Raw genomic sequence first — 17,462 nt, forward strand, 5'->3', positions numbered from 1 at the left:
GGCAGGGTTTATAAGTTTTTATTGGGGGAACATAACCCATTGGTTCTGCATTGGTCTGTCTGGTGGACAATAAGGAAACTGCCCCCCAAAAAACCCTAAAAACAAAAATACAATTGTCACATTTCTTTTCAAATTCAATAAAAGATTCTAAAGGTATAATTAAAAAAAAAATCAACTTTCTCTACCAAGTCTGACTTCTGCTTTTATCATAGCTTTTAAAAAGAGGGCCCCTTTTACCACATTGCAGTAAAAAATGGGCCCGTGCTAGTGTTGTTGCGCAGGTCTGGCGCACACTGAGGCCCCCTTTTATCACAGAAGGTAAAGGGATATAAAAAAAAAAAAAGGAAATGGCCGTGCGGTAAATGAACCACTTGCCACATGGCCATTTCCTGGAGGAGCCCTTACTGCCACCTATTTACGAGGCGGTAAAGGCTCCTGTGCTAACCCAGAAATGGCACACATTGAGGGCAGGTACTACCGCCAGGCTCCTGTGGTAGTACGCTTTGTATAAGGGGCCCTTAGGAGGCAATTTTTATTACATTGCTAGGTGCAAGATATGCAATAATTTTCCTACCCATAACCTTGCAGCCAATTTTACTTCTACAGGCCAGCTATAAGCTGGAAAATGTGTGCATATAGAGGAACTATAAATCAATATATTTTCCCTCCTCCAGCTAATCCTGCCTCCCAGAAGGCCTAATTTTTCAGCAATTAAATATACCTGTGATAAAACAGTGGGTTTTAAGCCTGTAAACTGTATTGATTATTTCTTGAAGTGTATTTCTCTAGTCTGGCCAGCAGGTGGTACGGGTTTATAAAGCTGTTAGAGAGAACTGACTGTTCCTTCTTTAGTTTAACACAGAGAAGAGGTTAACCTACAGTGAAGTGTCTAGCTACTTGTAAAATTTGCTGTTCTGGGCTCTGATTGTCCCAGGAACTCAAAATTTAGTTAGGATGTACTGGCTTTTTGTCCAGTCTTAGCCAGGGAGAAAAGAGAGAAGGATCTCTTTGCTGAGGCCCTGTGAACAGTTATATTTGATAACTGGTGAGTTACTATGAGGCATATTTTCAAAGCACTTTGGGAGGCTAAGTTCCATAGGTTTCTATGGAACTTTGGGAGGCTAAGTGCTTTGAAAATGAGCCTCTATGTGTCCTGATCTCCCCAGGTACTATTTAGGTAGTGAACCAATGTTTAGTTAGTTTTACAATTGATCCATATTTCAGTTACCTGTTATTGTTTTGCTGACTGCACATTTTCAGCTCATTGTTCTAATTTTTCATGACAATAAACATTTTTAGTTTATTTTCTCTGCTTGTCTGGACTAACTAAAAATCCTGGTGGTTTGTATGTTGGGTCTGTGGGTGCTTTCTAGGAACTGTGGGACAACTGGGAGTGTGGCCCCAGTAAACTAGGAATCACTGGGGGTAATTTGAGAATGGGAGACTCACCCACAGGCGGTTGGGACCCAGTCGGTGGGAGGAGAGTGCTAGCAGCAGTTCAGGCAGACCAGAGCTGTGCTAGGGACAGACCCTCTTAAAAGGACGTGGGGTAGCCACAGGCGGGTGGGCTAGACACTTTGTCACAATACCCATGTTGTGAAACAGGATAATTTTCTACCTCAGGAATCTAGGCACTTAACTTTCCTATAGATCCCTTTGAAAACTGTCTTCACCAATCCTGGTTTACAGCGTATGTGAAGTAGAGTCTAAATCTTTTTCAAAAATTATTTATCTAATGAGAAAACATAGATTTTCTCCAAAAAAAACACTATATTTTTTCATTAGAGTAGAAAAACACAGATGTCTTCCCTGTCGTACCTGGTCTGATTCCAGCTGAATAGCCCTGTCATAGCATGCTGTGGCATCTCTCAGCAAACCAATGCTTTCATGTTCCAGAATCTGCTCTTTTAGAGATGGTTCTGCTTTCCGAATGGCACTCACTCCAGCCACTCCATCAGGTTCATGCATAGCAGCATACAATTTCTTTACACAAATATAAGAACATGGATTGACTCAGAACAAAAAGTATTTCCTTGTATTAGAAAATAAAATCAGTGGAGTCGATATTCAAAGCAATTTAACTGGGTCAGAGAAACTCCCGCCCTGTTAATCCCTTGTGCGAGGCTATCTGCTGATATTCAGTGGTACTTTACTAGTCAGTTCCAGATTTGACAAACACATTTTAGATGATATGGGGAAAATACCTAATTAAAGGAGCCTTTTACAAAGCCACGCTAGCATTTTTAGCTCATGGTAAAAATCAGCTGGCGGTAAACGCCGAGACACCCATTATATTCCTATGGGTGTCAACATTTACCACCAGCTTATTTTTACCATGAGCTAAAAACGCTAGCATAACTTCGTAAAAGGCTTCCTAAGGGATCCCTTTACTAAGGTGCACATGCTAAATGATAAGACGCCCACAGGAATATAATGGATGCAAAATCCATGAGTGCATCTTAGTAAAAGGACCCCTTAATTAATAACTGGAATTCCCTCTTTTCTGTATGTGGTATTTCATGTCTGGACAGTCTTGGGTAAGTGTCTTTCCTATTCACAAAATGGAGTTCCTTTCATAATTTATGTTTGTTTTAGCCTGTGAACCGCCTAGCCCTGCTAGTCAGATTTGTGCGGTATAGACAGTTCCAAATAAATAAAATGTTGGATGAGATCGGACCAAGGAAACTGAGAATTCAAAATAGCAGAAAGATAAATCCCTGGTTTGATGCAGAATTGTTAAATCTAAGACCAGAAGAAGGAGAAAAAATAATTTAGAAACTGAGATGAATGGAGGATGGTGGTAAAAATGTATAAACAATTGATAAAATCAAAGAAGAAAGTCTACTATATCCAATAAACAGGAAGCATAATAGTAAAGCAGACTAAACTATTTCAGATACTAAACTATCTCACCAACCCATCTGAGTTATTACAAACAGAGGCCAATGTTGTGCCTACTGTAGAAACGTTAAGGCTTATCATTTTAAAGGAAAGGTTGAGGACATTCGTAAACAAATTTTAAATCAACAAGAGAGCAGCATTATGCCCCGGATTTTATGGACGAAAGTAATATTCTGGCTGACAGATTCTGGTCTGAATTCTATCCAATGGCAAAAAACAGAACAGCAGCAACCCTTGCAGTCACGCAAACAAGTCAAACATAGCGAGGGTGAGAAAAGAAAGAACAGCAGACCATGTGCAAAAGAAATAAAAACTGCCTTTATTGTAACATCTGAGACTCGACATGAGTCGTGTTTCGGCCTAAAAAGCCTTCCTCAGCAGCAAGCAATTAGACATCACGTGTATTTCATTAAGGCTAAGAATCCCTACACATCCAATAGAAGATTCCTGAGGAAGGCCTTTTTAGGTTTTATAGTGAGGGATTGCAAGCAGTTATGGGCACACTTAGGAATCAGGAATTCTCAGTTTCCATCTGCTGGTAGGAATTCATAACCTATCAGTCTGGGTTGAACTGGAGGGATGATAAAGATATAAAAATTACCATACTGAGACACTCAGGGATTTCAATGAAAACATACACCTGGAAAATCTTGGGGTGCCAGCCCCCTCCCGTTCTGTTCCCTGCAAGCAGGAAAAAACTAGGAGAGGAGGGGCTGGTTTAGGAAGACGAGTAGTCTTTTTTTCTCTGCACTTTACTCCAAACTCAGCCCTTCCCCTCCTTTTTCCTACATGACAGAAGGGGAAGGAAGAAGCTGAATTAGGAATCAAAGTGGCTCTTCTCTTTTTTTGATCTGTTTGCTGCAGCCTCAACCCTAGATCTCATACCTCACCCCTCTCCCCTATTTCATGCACATTGCCTGGGAGGAAAGGGACTGCAGCAGCAAGAAGATTGTTCTCTGCTAAGGGTGATCACTGCATGAGCCTGTGCCTAGCAAGGGGAAAGTGCTAGGATCAAGCTTAAAGACAGAAGAGACCAGTGCTGGAGTCATCTCCAGAGAGAGAGAATGTGAGAGTAGTTGGGGAGGGAGAAAAAGTTGACACATCCTGATACTAGATCTCAGGGTGATCATAACATAAAGGTTTCCAGGAAAGGTTATTACATACCTGGAGGAAACTGAGGTGCTCTTGGATATTCTGCTTTTTTTCAATGATGAAGGACTCAAAGTGCATGACAGCTCTCGTATATGCTTTTGAACGGAAAGAAGCTACTGCTAACATATCCTGAGGTATGAGGTCCAGAAACACAGTCACATTCTGATATTCTTTATGATCTTCACTTGCCACTGAAGGAAAATACAATTTAAATACATTAAAATGGGACTGGTTGTGCACTGTGGCATCAAATCTAAGTATCATAAGTACACAAGTATTGCCATACTGGGAAAGACCAAAGGTCCATCAAGCCCAGTATCCTGTTTCCAACAGTGGCCAATCCAGGTCACAAATACCTGGCAAGATCCCAAAAAAGTACAAAACATTTTATACTGTTAATCCCAGAATAGTGGATTTTCCCCAAGTCCGTTTAATAATTGTCTATGGACTTTTCTTTTAGGAAGCTGTCCAAACCTTTTTTAAACTCCGCTAAGTTAACCGCCTTTACCACATTCTCTGGCAATGAATTCCTCAAAAGCAGACAGAGCTCTACAGTGTACCTGAGCTCAAAGGAAGCCAGCTATCACCACTGTGGGTGCCTCTGTCGGCCACAAGGTTACCAGAGAGAGTAGGTCTTGAAGATTCTTATCTTCAGTCCATCAGAGACAGTATCCTGGGACTTGACTAACCCTGGTCTGACTCAGCATAGCTTAGGTTTACAGGCTGTACATGTTCTGGTGTCACCCAAGAATGCCAACAGAAGTGGGGGAAAAAATGCAAGCTTCGGATAGCATTCCCTTAAAAAAGCTCTCTTGTAGGCTTTCTAGCAAAAAAAGCTATTGTAAATTCTGAAATGGACTACTAAGGTTCCTTCCTGGGGAAATTAAGGAACCGCATTCATTTAAAAACCTAGCATCTTTAAACATTTAGGAGGGAAGTTATCAATGTGGGCTACCATTAAGATGGATTATTTTAGTACAGGTCCTATTTCATGCAATGAGACCTAGTTATTAACTACCCAGGTTAAAAGTAAAATAACCTGGGTTAACAATGGCCCATACTGATAACTTCCCCTTATTAGCCTAATACAAGTATTGCTGCCCTTATCTAATTTGATATTTGGCAGGCTTATAGTAGTCCATACAAGATCATCCCAACTTTCCACAGTGGGAGGGAAGGGAGGAGAGAAATAGGTGAATGTTCAAAATGCCTGTTTGAGAGTATAAGGTCAATTTTTTACTGGACATGTCAACCTCTGATCACTGATCATATTTGAATGCTTCAGTTAAACTGTACTGTCATTCTTTCAACAACATTCTTGTTAAGAAAAAACATAAATCCCTCCACTTTCAACCAACTATGTGCTGATTTTAGAGAGCACGTTCAATCTCCATTTTCTTTTTTGTTTTGCTGTCCTACCCCCATCCTTGTCACCTGCTCCAAACACTGTTTGTTGTGAGGAACAGACTTCATCATGTAGTGTCATGAGCCCTTGAATGACTTATACGCTAGCAATGGTTGTCCAACTATTATCCCTTCATTCTTCCATTCCCAATTCTTACACATATCTCCTCCATGATGCCCCTAAGCTGTGGTAGCACTGCTGCCAAATTATGGAGGCACACCGCTAACAGTTTACTTTCAAAATACTTCTTTAATTGTTAAACACTAATTGATTGGATCATGGACAAATTTCATCATGATCATCAATTTTTCATTAAGACAGATCAAAGTGTATGGTGTCAAATCAGAAATATACATGGATAGAAGACAACAGCCTAAAGAAAGAGTCAGACATATATCCTACTTACACTACGATCTTAAAGAAAAATGAAGAATTATCATTCGCAAGGAAAAACTATAGCACATGGCGTGGGCCCCACAAACATCTGACACTAACTATGGCATTCACAGTTTGGTATCCATCTGTTACACAACAGAATAACTCATATCACTACTATACCAAAGGCACTGTAAGATCTATCCAGCTAGTTTCAGTCTCAGTTCATCCAGAATGTAGCCTGTGGTAAATGTATTGCCTTAACTCAAACTACAGAGGTTCTTATTTATCCACAGGATTTGAATTATTGTGCACTGTGTTATCTATGGGCCTGACATTCAAATACAAGTATATGGATAACTTCAGAAATTACGAGATATTGCACTGGCTGGGACAGACCATGATGTTCAGTGGCACCATTCAGATAGTACTGCTGAATATCCTTCCAGACTACCTTAGCACTATCCAGATAGTGAAAGTTGGTCTAGGAGCAGCAATATTCAGTCTACTAACCAGATAACAATCCAGATAAAGATAGGATAGCAAAAACATTTGTCTAACTTTATAGTCTGCTATCTAGATAGTGGCACCGGTCATCACTGAGTCTTGATATTCAGCACCAGCCGCTATCTGAAAACTGGCACTGAATATCTGGATTTATTTCAGCCATGGTAGTAAGAACATAAGAATTGACACACTGGATCAGTGGTGTAACCACAGGTGGGTCCAGGCCACCCATTTTGGGCTCATACCCACCCAGTTGCCACAGACCTAAGATATGGCTGGCGGGCATCCCCAAGTCACTTCATTGCTGGCAGTAAGCAGTGTCCGAAGAATGCTGCTCAGCACCAGCTCATTGCTGGCAGTAAGCAGTGTCCGAAGAATGCTGCTCAGCACCAGCTCACGGCCTTCCCTCTGATACAACTTCCAGTGTCTGCATAGGTGAACCTGCGTCAGAGGGAAGGCTATGAGCCGGCACTGAGCAGAATGCATCGGTTGCTGCTGGTGAAGTGGTGTTTAAAAGGTACTTGAGGCGAGGGGGGGGAGAAGAGTCCAGATCACCTGTGAGGGGTGGGGAGGAGATGAGAGACCAGCTCACCTATAGGGGGCAGGATGGAATTGGGAGCAGGGAGTGGGGTTTCTTTGTCCACCCACTTTGAACCCAGGCCCAACCAAAATTGGGTGTCCGTCTATGCCACTGCACTGGATCAGACCAAAGGTCCACTAAGCCCAGTGTCCTGTTTCAAAAGAGGCCAATTCAGGTCACAGAATCCCCAAAAGTATCTAAATTCCATACATATTACCTCCAGATAAGCAATAGTTAATAATAGTTTATGGACTTTATCTCCAGAATTTTTCCCAAATGTATTTAAACCCAGCTATGCTAAATCCTTTTACCTCATCCTCTGCTGATGAGATCCAGAGCTTAACTATATGCTGAGTGAAAAACAAATGTAATTTAATAGCATGTCCCTTACTATTTGTACTTTTTGAAAGAGTAGACAATCGATTCATGTTTACCCGTACTACTCCACTCGGGATTTTGTAGACTTTTATCATATTCCCCCTCAGCTGTCTCTTCTCCAAGCTGAAGAGCCTTAACCTCTTTAGCCTTTCCTCATATGAGAGTCGTTCCAACCCATTAATCATTTTGGTTGCCCTTCTTAGTATTAAAAAAAATGCTGACAACCAAGGCTGAATATCAGCCAATATGTTAAAAAAAAAAAAAAAAAAAAGCGGTCAGCACCGTTTCCAAATGAGTTTTGTTAAATGCACAGCTTGGGAACATATTGAAAAAAAGCCTGCTTTAAATTTTCAAACTGTCATACCATTAATCTTAGTTAATGTGACCCATATGAGCATGCAGTACACTGTACAATTATGCATGTTTATTAGGTTTAATATCTTACAATACTCACCCTTCAGTTCCCCCCGGTCTCTGCTGGACTTGTTTGTGTTTTTCTCAGCATGAAGGGTTTGGAACTTGTGCCTTGCCCACTGTGTGAGATGGTCAATCATGGAGAAGACAGTCTGTGTGCTTAGCTGGCTGAGATCCGACGTATTATACTGAAGTCTTTGAGTTAATGGGTCATCGTGTTTCAGAACTGCCATGATCTCTGCGTAAATCTTAACACAAAAAATGGTCACCCAGTTCATAAATAGAAATTAAGTACGGACTACTTAGAACTTCCCCCAACAATATCACCAATGGGGCTCTATGAAGTGCTCTAATTTGTAGAACAGTGTCCGTAAGAAAAAAAAACAAAAACAGCCGAAGCTTTGAAATAAGGTTCTTATAAAACAGACTTTTATAACAGGAATTAATGGTGCTAAAAAGCAGCAGGCAATTATTATTCAACTAGTTTAGAATATCAATCTGGTATCATTTGACACAAATTTCTACATGTCATATTTTAGAATGGTGCCTAGTGTGGACTTAATGACTCACTCTTTGCACTTGATGTTCATAGAAAATCACCTCACCTCATGTTGAGCTTCCTGGTTGCATCCCAATAAGACATAGACCAGAATGTGTGGCAGAAGATACAATGTCAACTTGAAGTCATGCTTCATCATTATACTACAGCAGTTGAAGACTCTGCTAGCAAATTCATGTTTTACCTACAATAGAAGATACTTTTTACCATGGAACTATAATAATACACAATTCAGAGGGCACTATTTTGCTCTTTAGTCATGGTTCAAACATAGAATCCTCCATTATATGCGCCATAAAACTGTAGGAGGTAAAAATTCTAGCTGTACAACATGCCCTGCTGTAATTTCTGTGCTGATTATATATACTAGATTCCAGCTGCTTAGGTCCTTTTTGGCCCCCAGTAAGAACCAGGAGAATGTACTTACTATAATCTTTTTTTCAATTATAAAAGAGGAGCACACTCAGAAACTTAACCACACACAAATATCACAGGAGTGAGCTACCCAATGAATGAAGTGCAGTATTTCACCCGTTAGCCAACCTCTGCTGAACCGACTGTACCAAGTCAGAAATACGCAGCCATGAGAGTCTGCGCATTGCTATACTTTGAGCAGAGATCTTGGATGCCACATCAAAAGTGTAGGCACCTCTGGCAAAGAACTTACGACATGCTTTCTGACTGGCGTACTGACTTGGCCTGGTACAATGGGAGAGAGTCTGCCAAGTCCAACAACTTGAGTACTAAGTCCCGCAAGTACAGTCTCATAAAGAGCTAGTACGATTGTATATGGGACAGGAGCATTGAGGCCTGGAACATCTTCCTCCCAAAAGAGTCCAAGGTCCTAGCTTCTCTGCCTTAGGGCGCCAAGGCATAGTCTCTAGAACTCCTGGCTCTCTTGAAAGTGGATTCCACCACCATGGAATTGAGAGGCACGTGGGGCCAATCGAAACCAGGTGTGTTGTGGATCCGATATATCATGTCGATCTTCATGGGCAGGGACCAACAGAGGGGACTCCCAGTTCCTATCGAGGACTTCCTTGAGCACTCATTGTCCAGGACCTCGAGCATCTTAGCCCTGGGTTCATCCTCCACTTCCAAATAAAATGGAATATCCTCAACCTTTGTTTCACAAAAGAGAGGAATGAAAGGCTCTCCAGAGGAGACTCTCTCTTTTCAAGTGGAGGGGAGGGTTCAGAGGGAATTATATAGGGCTCATCAGAGGAAAAGTACCTTGAATCCTCCTCTGACTCCCATGAGCGTTCCTCATTGGTATCAGATAGAAAGTCCTCGTGGGAGGGCTGAGATCGAGCCTGCCTCGACTTTGAAGAACTATGTGCCCGAGAGGGGCGACAAGGAACCGGCTCCCTTCTCGACTCTGGCGAAGCTTCCTGCACCAACATCAAGGGAGTAATGGCATGGGTTGCAGTCTGCGTTAGTGGCCACACCACAGGCTGAGGGCAAAGTGGGGCCACAACAGGTAGTATGGCAGGCACAAGCACCCCCAATAGTGACGCACACCATTGCATAAGGCCATCCAGAAGCTCAGGGAACAAGGCCCGGAGACGCTCATCGAGGGCCGACACCAGGAAAAACTGAGATGCTGGCTTTGAGACAGGCTGCACAACTGATGTGGCCAAGATGGAAGAGACGGGACAGAGACAGGCTGCTTGGAGACAGACGCATTGGTACCTCCTGAATAGAGGGGGCGCAATCCTCCCGGCGCCGATGCTTCTTGGGTGCCGAATCCCTCGACGCTCCAGAGCTCCCGGCTCCATGCGTCGAGGATGACTGATGCCGATGTTTCTTGGTCTTCACCTGAAGCTCGGCATCAAGACTCCTTGGTGCCGAGGACAACATCAAAACCTCACGTTGCCTCTGGGTCAGGTCTGACACTGGCCGGTCCCAGGGGCCCTTTCCAGCAGCCGGCGACGAGATAGGTGGAGACCCACCCAACGCACTACTGCTCCCAGTGACCATAGGTTCCTGAGGCAGTGATCGATGGCAACCTCAATGCCGACATCAAGGACTAAGACCTGGCTCCAAAAATCTCATGTTGAGCCTCTCTGGACACCCGAGTCCTCTTCTTCATTTGAAGACAAAGGACACAGTTGGCAAGGCTATGATCAGGCCCTAAGCACTGAAGACAAAAAGAATGGGTATCTTTGCCAGAGATTGTCTGATTACACCAGGAACATCGCTGAAAGCCACTGGGAGCTTTAGTGGACATGGAAGAAAAAAACTTTCAAAGCCAAATCAAAAGATGCGATGGTGCCTGAAAAAAGGGGCAAGACACCACCACCAAAAAAAAAAAAAAAAAAAAAATCACAGGAAAGACACAACCAGAGACTAGTCCTATAAGCGGCCTAAGTCAAGGAAAATAAAGAAAACTTAAAATCTAGCTAAAAAGAACTAAAAATATACGGAAGGAGAAGGGGGCAAAGGCCAAACAAGGCAAAGAGAAAAATCACCAAAAAAGACACTGAAAAGGCACTAAAAAAAAAAAAAAGAAGCTCTTCTGAACTGGAGTGAAAAAGAACAACTACAGTTGTTTTTCTCACCACGGTAGAAAAACAACTGTGATAACCACACCCTTGCGATGAGTGGGAAGGCACTCCTGCGTGCACGGTGGAGCGTGTCTTGTATTCCACAAAGCTCTGTAAAGCTTGATGTAAGCTCTGGATGAGAATAAATAGGCCTGCTTGTCCTTTGAGAAACTATTTTCCCAAAATTTGCCACAGTTACTTCATTATTTACAGGTGTATAATGCAGAAGTGAAGTTCTCACTAGACAGCTGCTCATTTTTCATTATAGAATGAATGATCCTGCTCACACCTCTTACCTTTGTTATGAGATAACCTGCCCATGTTGCTGACCACTCTGCAAAGTTACTACCTAATTTGCTTAGATAAATTGGCTTCTTCATTGTAGACCAGTTTATGGTTTTCTGTGAACTCTTGTATCTGGAATGTAAAATGTCAGTTTAATAGATTAACTTTGTTTTGAACCCTAAAAATAAGGTAATATTTATTTTTAGACATTCTCACTGAAAATATTTTTGTTGCATTTGTAAACACAGTGGATGCATTTTGCATTTTTAAAGGAATAATCTTAATATAGCAACAAAATATAACAAGCAGTAAGAAGAAGAGAACGATAAAAAGTAAAATACATGGTATAACACATGATATAACAGCATCACATGAGAGGCAATTCAATCAGATTAAACTATGACGATATAAGAGTCTGATGGGAGAAATTAATATGTACATTAAGTATTGTTGAGTTCCAAATATTTTGACAATGCAGACCATTTTTTAGGTACATTCAAGGATGATGTAGATTTCTTAGCAATGTAAAGTTCAAATTTATATGTGGAGATCAAATCATAATTAAGTTTAAAGATATCCAAGACATAAATACAGATCTTAACACAAGATCTAAAAGTATTAAACAAACTTCAATCATACTCGTTCAGTGTAAATTGAAAACAATACTTTTACGAAGCAAATGTTTAAAAGTCAAGGGTTCCGAGATATTAAATATGGCACAAATAGTTTTCCACACCTCTGAGCAAAACTGTTGAATTTGAGGGCACTCAAATATCACGTTTAAATGTAGACCAGCACATTTTGGAGTATGAGGGGTCTATTCAGTGAGACTATAGTGTGATCAATGAACAAAACAATAGATGGATTTGTCATAAAACACCAAGCTACCCTCCTGGGGTTACCCCGCAGCCACTTAGAGGGTTTATCCTCAGCAAAGCTGTGGTCCACCTGCCACTTGTGCTCTACACTAGGATCCTCCTCGCACCGACTGGGTGACAACCGCCTCTGGGCGAATCTTCCACTCTCCAATTATCCCCGGTGATTACTAGGTTACTGGAGCCACACTTCCCAGAAAGCACTCACAGACCCAACACACAAACCACCAGGATTCTTTATCAGTCCAGACAGACAGACAGAACGAACAAATGTGTTTATTCTCAGAACTGTGAACAAAAAATGTGCATTTAGCAAACAGTAACAAATAAATGAAAAATGGATCAATTAGAAAACTAACTAAACATTTGCATACTTCCTAGAAAGTACCTGGGGAGATCAGGACACATATAGCTGTTCACCAGTTATCAAATATAACTTTTTTTACAGGGCTTCAGCAAAGAGCTCTCTCTCTCTCTTCTCAAGGGCTGAAACTGAACTCAAAACCAGTAAAGTCCAAATGAGATGAGCTCCTGGGTTAATCGGAGCCCAGTCAAGATTTCAAATATATACTGCTTCTTACTTCCTGTTTGTGTCAAACTAAAGAAAAAACACTCAGTTCTCTGTAACAGCTTTACAGCAAAGAAACACCACCTGCTGACTAAATAGGAGAAATACACTTCAGAATTAATTTAGACAGGAAAATATCCAATACATTTTACAGGCTTAAAACACACTGTTTCTTCACAGGATTGTACTGTAGAAAAGGATGTGGAAGACTTAAATAAAGAGATCTAGATGGATTCCCAGTTAGTGTCAGATATGGACTATGAAATGTCTTCCTCCGAAGATTTGCAGAGACCTATATTTTTAAAAGAAGTGTGTGTTTAAAAGAGTTTGTAAATTTAAGAAGCAGTATGTCCAGGGGCATATAATTGGGAACTGATAGTGAGTAAGTCAGATACAGGAGATAATTCTGTGGACCTCATCCATCCAAAGTCACTGAAAAAAATAAGGAATCAGCAATGTGATATTTGATTGCATTTCAGAAAACGTTTTCCATGTGTGAGAGTGTAGATCAATGAACACTCTTTGTTCCTATATGTTTAAAGATTGCCACCTATGCCAAGATACAAGTTTCTTATCATTTAATATTGAGGGATTGCTCTAAATGGAATGGTAATAAGATATGGACCAAGGTATTCTGAGATTGGTATCCAGATGCTTGATAAGTGTGAAGGTAGTCTTAATAACAGGATTAGCAAAAAAAGTTTTAGCAAGATGCACACCCCCCATTCTGTTCCAATGGGAAAGGCTTAAACAGTAGAGATTCAAAATTGACCCAGCGAGGAAGGGAGAGCAGGTAAGAGGGAGATATTCACTAAACCCCAACGAAGAATAAATGCTTTGTGGTAAAGCAGTAAGTCGGGGAAATTGACTCCACCTTGATTTTTCAATGCTTTAAGTTTGGCTAATGCTATTCTTGGGGCCTTGATATTTATTTGTTGCATTTGTAGCCCACATTTTCCCACCTATTTGCAGGCTCAATGTGGCTTACAATTTCCGTCACCACCAATATTCTGTCCTTAACTAGGACAGCAAAAAGGCTGAATGTCAGAAGTGCCGGGGTAACTCCTGGTGGCTGCCCCAGACCCGTGTACCTGCACAAGGGCCAGCACTGAATATCTGAGACTAATTCAGCAAGTGGCAGTGTTTAAAAAAAAAAAAAGTACTGGTTGCACCAGATGAATATTGCCCCATAGATAACGGCACTTACATGAATATCTCTGCTGAATATACATGTTAAATTTTATACTTATTTGTGCAGTTGCATTTATAAAGTTAACATGTAGATAGCAGCTGAATACTGCTACTATCCACTATGCCGTTGCCTACCCCAAAATTAAAATGATAAATTTGGCATATAACAACAATTTATATAAACGTTAACTATTACCACAGAAGAGGGGTTCTCAACCCAGCCCTCGGGACACACTTAGCCAGTCAGGTTTTCAGGATATTCACAATGAATATGCATGAGATAAGTTTGCATTCAATGGGGGTTGAGCATGCAAATCTATGTTATGCATATTCATTATGGGTATCCTGAAAACCTGATTGGCTAGGTGTGTCCTGAGGGCTGGGTTGAGAACCCCTGCCACGGAGGAAGGGGGATTAAAAAAGTAAAAAAAAAAAAAAAAAAAAAAAGACAGAGAGAGAGAGAGAGACCTATTCAATTCGCAACCTCTGCTGCCACATATGTCTTTTTCAATATCGGTCCCTCAGTATTTATATCTGCATTTCCAGTTCTCTTCCACATTTCCCCATTTGTGCGATGGCACCATGAAATCCATCTTCTGGCAAAAAAGTATATCAACACTAGGTAAAGCAATATTGGAAACACCTTCTCTCTCAACCTCTTTCCGCAGCATCACTAGGTAAAAATATACATTTTTAAGTCATATTTAACTTTTAATGCTAAGACAATTGCTCCAGGGGAAATACTGCACCTGGTGTTTAAGTGAGGTTCCAAAATCTCCTGCACATGCTCAGGAAATCTGCGCCATAATCTGCGACCTGGACAGTCATTCTTACTCTCTCTGCACTCGTAGATAGAAAGAAGCTCCTGTAAACAGCAGTGTTTACAACAATAGGATAAGGAATGTGAAGAGGAAAACATCAGAAAGGAACTTCAACAGACTTATGGTGAAAATAATTTTTATTAGCTAAACAATACAATCACACTCTGTTCCATGTGGTTCAGAAATTCAGATGATTTCCAAGAGAACCAATATACAATTTCTAAAAACTGGAATACAGGAATATGACCGCAACAGAGACAAGACTATATCAACTGTTTGCGATATACCCACCCAACTCTGGGAAAAAAGTACTACTTCAACTCTCTCTAAACATCAACAGTAGCTAAATTTCAGATTCAAAATGTGACTTGGGGTCAAAGTGATCCAAAAGGGTTTCCAAATCCTTTGAAAACAAAGTCCAATAGCAGGTGTAAAGTCCTGGATCTCCAGGCCTTCCATAGTAAGCAGATGTATAGTGTGACAGCGCCATTGCATAAGATGTGGAGCTCCCGGCAAAAGTCGTTCAGTCAAAATAGCCTTTTTCGTCGTTAGTTCTGTCTTCCTCAAAAAAAACTTCAAAACTTATAAGGGCTCATTTAATGAACGTTAACATGATCAAGATTAATGATAATCAAATTAAGTTTGTTTTAAACATTAAAATGTTTAAGAGGGGAGGGCTGTTCTGACACACCTATTGAGAAAGTGTTTGCATGTCATGGAGGGCTATAAGAGCTCAAGTCCCATATGGAGTGCTGGATTTGGGGAAGGAAATTTCGGTTGGAGAGGGGATTTAATCAATACAATTGTGTATGACTTTTTCATTTTAGTTCTGCTGGTATTTTGTTCAATAAAACGTTTAAACAAATGTGAAAATGTTTAAATCTATTTTGAAGCTATCCCATTTCAAAGAAGCCATGAGAAGTAGGGATTCTTCAGGACAGTGTAACATCACAAAACTCAGAAGAGGAGCCTACTTAAACTTATACGGTGCTGCTCAACCCTGTAAAAATAATTTGTAAACTTTTAAAAATCAACAAAGGAGAGAGACTAGATTATAACAATTCCGAGAAGTGGCACAAGTTCGATTAATGGCCCTCAAGCAATAGTTTCATGAAGGGCTCCCATAATAGTTGGGGGGGGGGGGAATCCACCTCAGAAGACTGAGAAGCAATGACAGGTGGGCCCCCTTTGTCTTCTAGATCCTCTTCACAGCAAGGGCTGCTTGGACAAATTTGTAACACCAATTCCTCAGAAAGTACATCATGGAATGGGAGGCTTTTCTACACATTTGAAAGTTTATAATGTACATTTCATGAAATCTTGATTTTCATTCCTGCTACACAAATACCAGGCATTCTTGACGTTAAAAAATACTTACACGGTAAAACTCAACCATAAAAAAGTTAAACGGGCATTGATGCAATACACCACTGGACAGTGAGTAAAACTTTGTGAATAAAAACAGTGTAGCTGTGCTCTGAACATGCTGAATCTCCCAAGCAGAAAAGTCTATGGTAGTATTTCCCATAGGATTAAAAACATCTCTATTAAGGAGGGGATCCACACTGGTGAGGACCTTAGTGACTCATACCTAAGTCAACAGTGATATCACTACTAACAGGAGAGTTCATCTGAACCCAGGTGAAATATTATTGTATTTTAAGCACTATCAGCCATGACAGGATTAATCAAATAGATCCCGGTTTTAAGCGATTTGATCTAGCTACCCATTAATTTTATTGAAGGGCAATAATTTTCTACAGAGACAAATGAAATTAAGCATGTACTTCACTCTTCCTAACAAATGATGCTAACTTACCTGCACAGCATAAGCAGCAGAATCTTGAGCTCGGACATTATCAGCATAAGCAAGGAATGCTCTTGTTAGTTCCATTAATAACTCGTATGCAAAATTTGGATCGTCCACTCCACTCTAGAGAAAAGAAATTCTCATTCATCCATAGCTTCTGGGCAGGGCATTTAAAGCCTGGACTGTCACTTCAGGAAACCTACATTTAATACTACTTTTATGTCAAATACATTTGCAGTTTTGTAGCTTTGAACCAAATATTGATGGGCAATTATTCCCATCATGGAAATATTAATGACTAATGTTGTCAGAGTGAAGGAAAAACCAAAAGTGCCACAGCATTCCTCTTATGAAAAAGACATTGTAGTGGAAAAGTCCTGTCAAGGCTGGTGGTAGGATATGCTGCAGCCCGATGCAGAAACTTGTGCGCGATGGATCAGGCCCCCAAAGCTTGCCAGATGGCTATGCCTCCTCCAGCTCTGAGCAGAGTTAAACCCCTGTGGCACCCTCCTAATGACAGTCAGCATAGCCCTGCAGAAAACATGAACCTTTGTATATTGAAATATACTGATTTCTTATATTGCCCCATAAAAAAATATATGGCACAAGAGCAGGTTGCCAGTCTATAAATGCACTATAATCTACAAAGATCCCCACTATCAAGTATTCAATTGCACAAATGTATTATTTACTCGCCAAAGCTTCCACACATACCAAGATCAAGACCACTAAAACAATAAGGTGGAACTGGTGTTAAATATCTGATAAAGTGACGTACATAAATCAAATGCTACATACCTGTAGAAGGTATTCTCCGAGGACAGCAGGCTGATTGTTCTCACTGATGGGTGACGTCCACGGCAGCCCCTCCAATCGGAATCTTCACTAGCAAAGTCCTTTGCTAGCCCTCGCGCGCATGCGCGGCCGTCTTCCCGCCCGAAACCGGCTCGAGCCGGCCAGTCTCGTATGTAGCAAAAGAGATACAAGGGAAGACACAACTCCAAAGGGGAGGCGGGCGGGTTTGTGAGAACAATCAGCCTGCTGTCCTCGGAGAATACCTTCTACAGGTATGTAGCATTCGCTTTCTCCGAGGAC

The 17,462-nt window shown here is 41.0% G+C and overlaps 1 protein-coding gene across 1 annotated transcript in view; it reads right to left on the reverse strand.

The window, feature by feature from the left end:
- ATR (ATR serine/threonine kinase) overlaps nucleotides 1–17,462 on the reverse strand; it is a 174,492-nt gene that overhangs the window by 68,881 nt on the left and 88,149 nt on the right. Inside the window, exons 23-29 of the mRNA XM_030216335.1 lie at nucleotides 16,377–16,490; nucleotides 14,486–14,601; nucleotides 11,114–11,234; nucleotides 8,318–8,455; nucleotides 7,753–7,960; nucleotides 4,066–4,244; nucleotides 1,819–1,983 (exon numbers count right to left, since the gene is read on the reverse strand). Coding sequence (XP_030072195.1) covers nucleotides 1,819–1,983; nucleotides 4,066–4,244; nucleotides 7,753–7,960; nucleotides 8,318–8,455; nucleotides 11,114–11,234; nucleotides 14,486–14,601; nucleotides 16,377–16,490 — 1,041 coding nt within the window. The remainder of the gene's footprint in view (nucleotides 1–1,818; nucleotides 1,984–4,065; nucleotides 4,245–7,752; nucleotides 7,961–8,317; nucleotides 8,456–11,113; nucleotides 11,235–14,485; nucleotides 14,602–16,376; nucleotides 16,491–17,462) is intronic.

This window comes from Microcaecilia unicolor, chromosome 10, assembly GCF_901765095.1.
Source record: "Microcaecilia unicolor chromosome 10, aMicUni1.1, whole genome shotgun sequence".
NCBI lineage: Eukaryota > Metazoa > Chordata > Amphibia > Gymnophiona > Siphonopidae > Microcaecilia > Microcaecilia unicolor.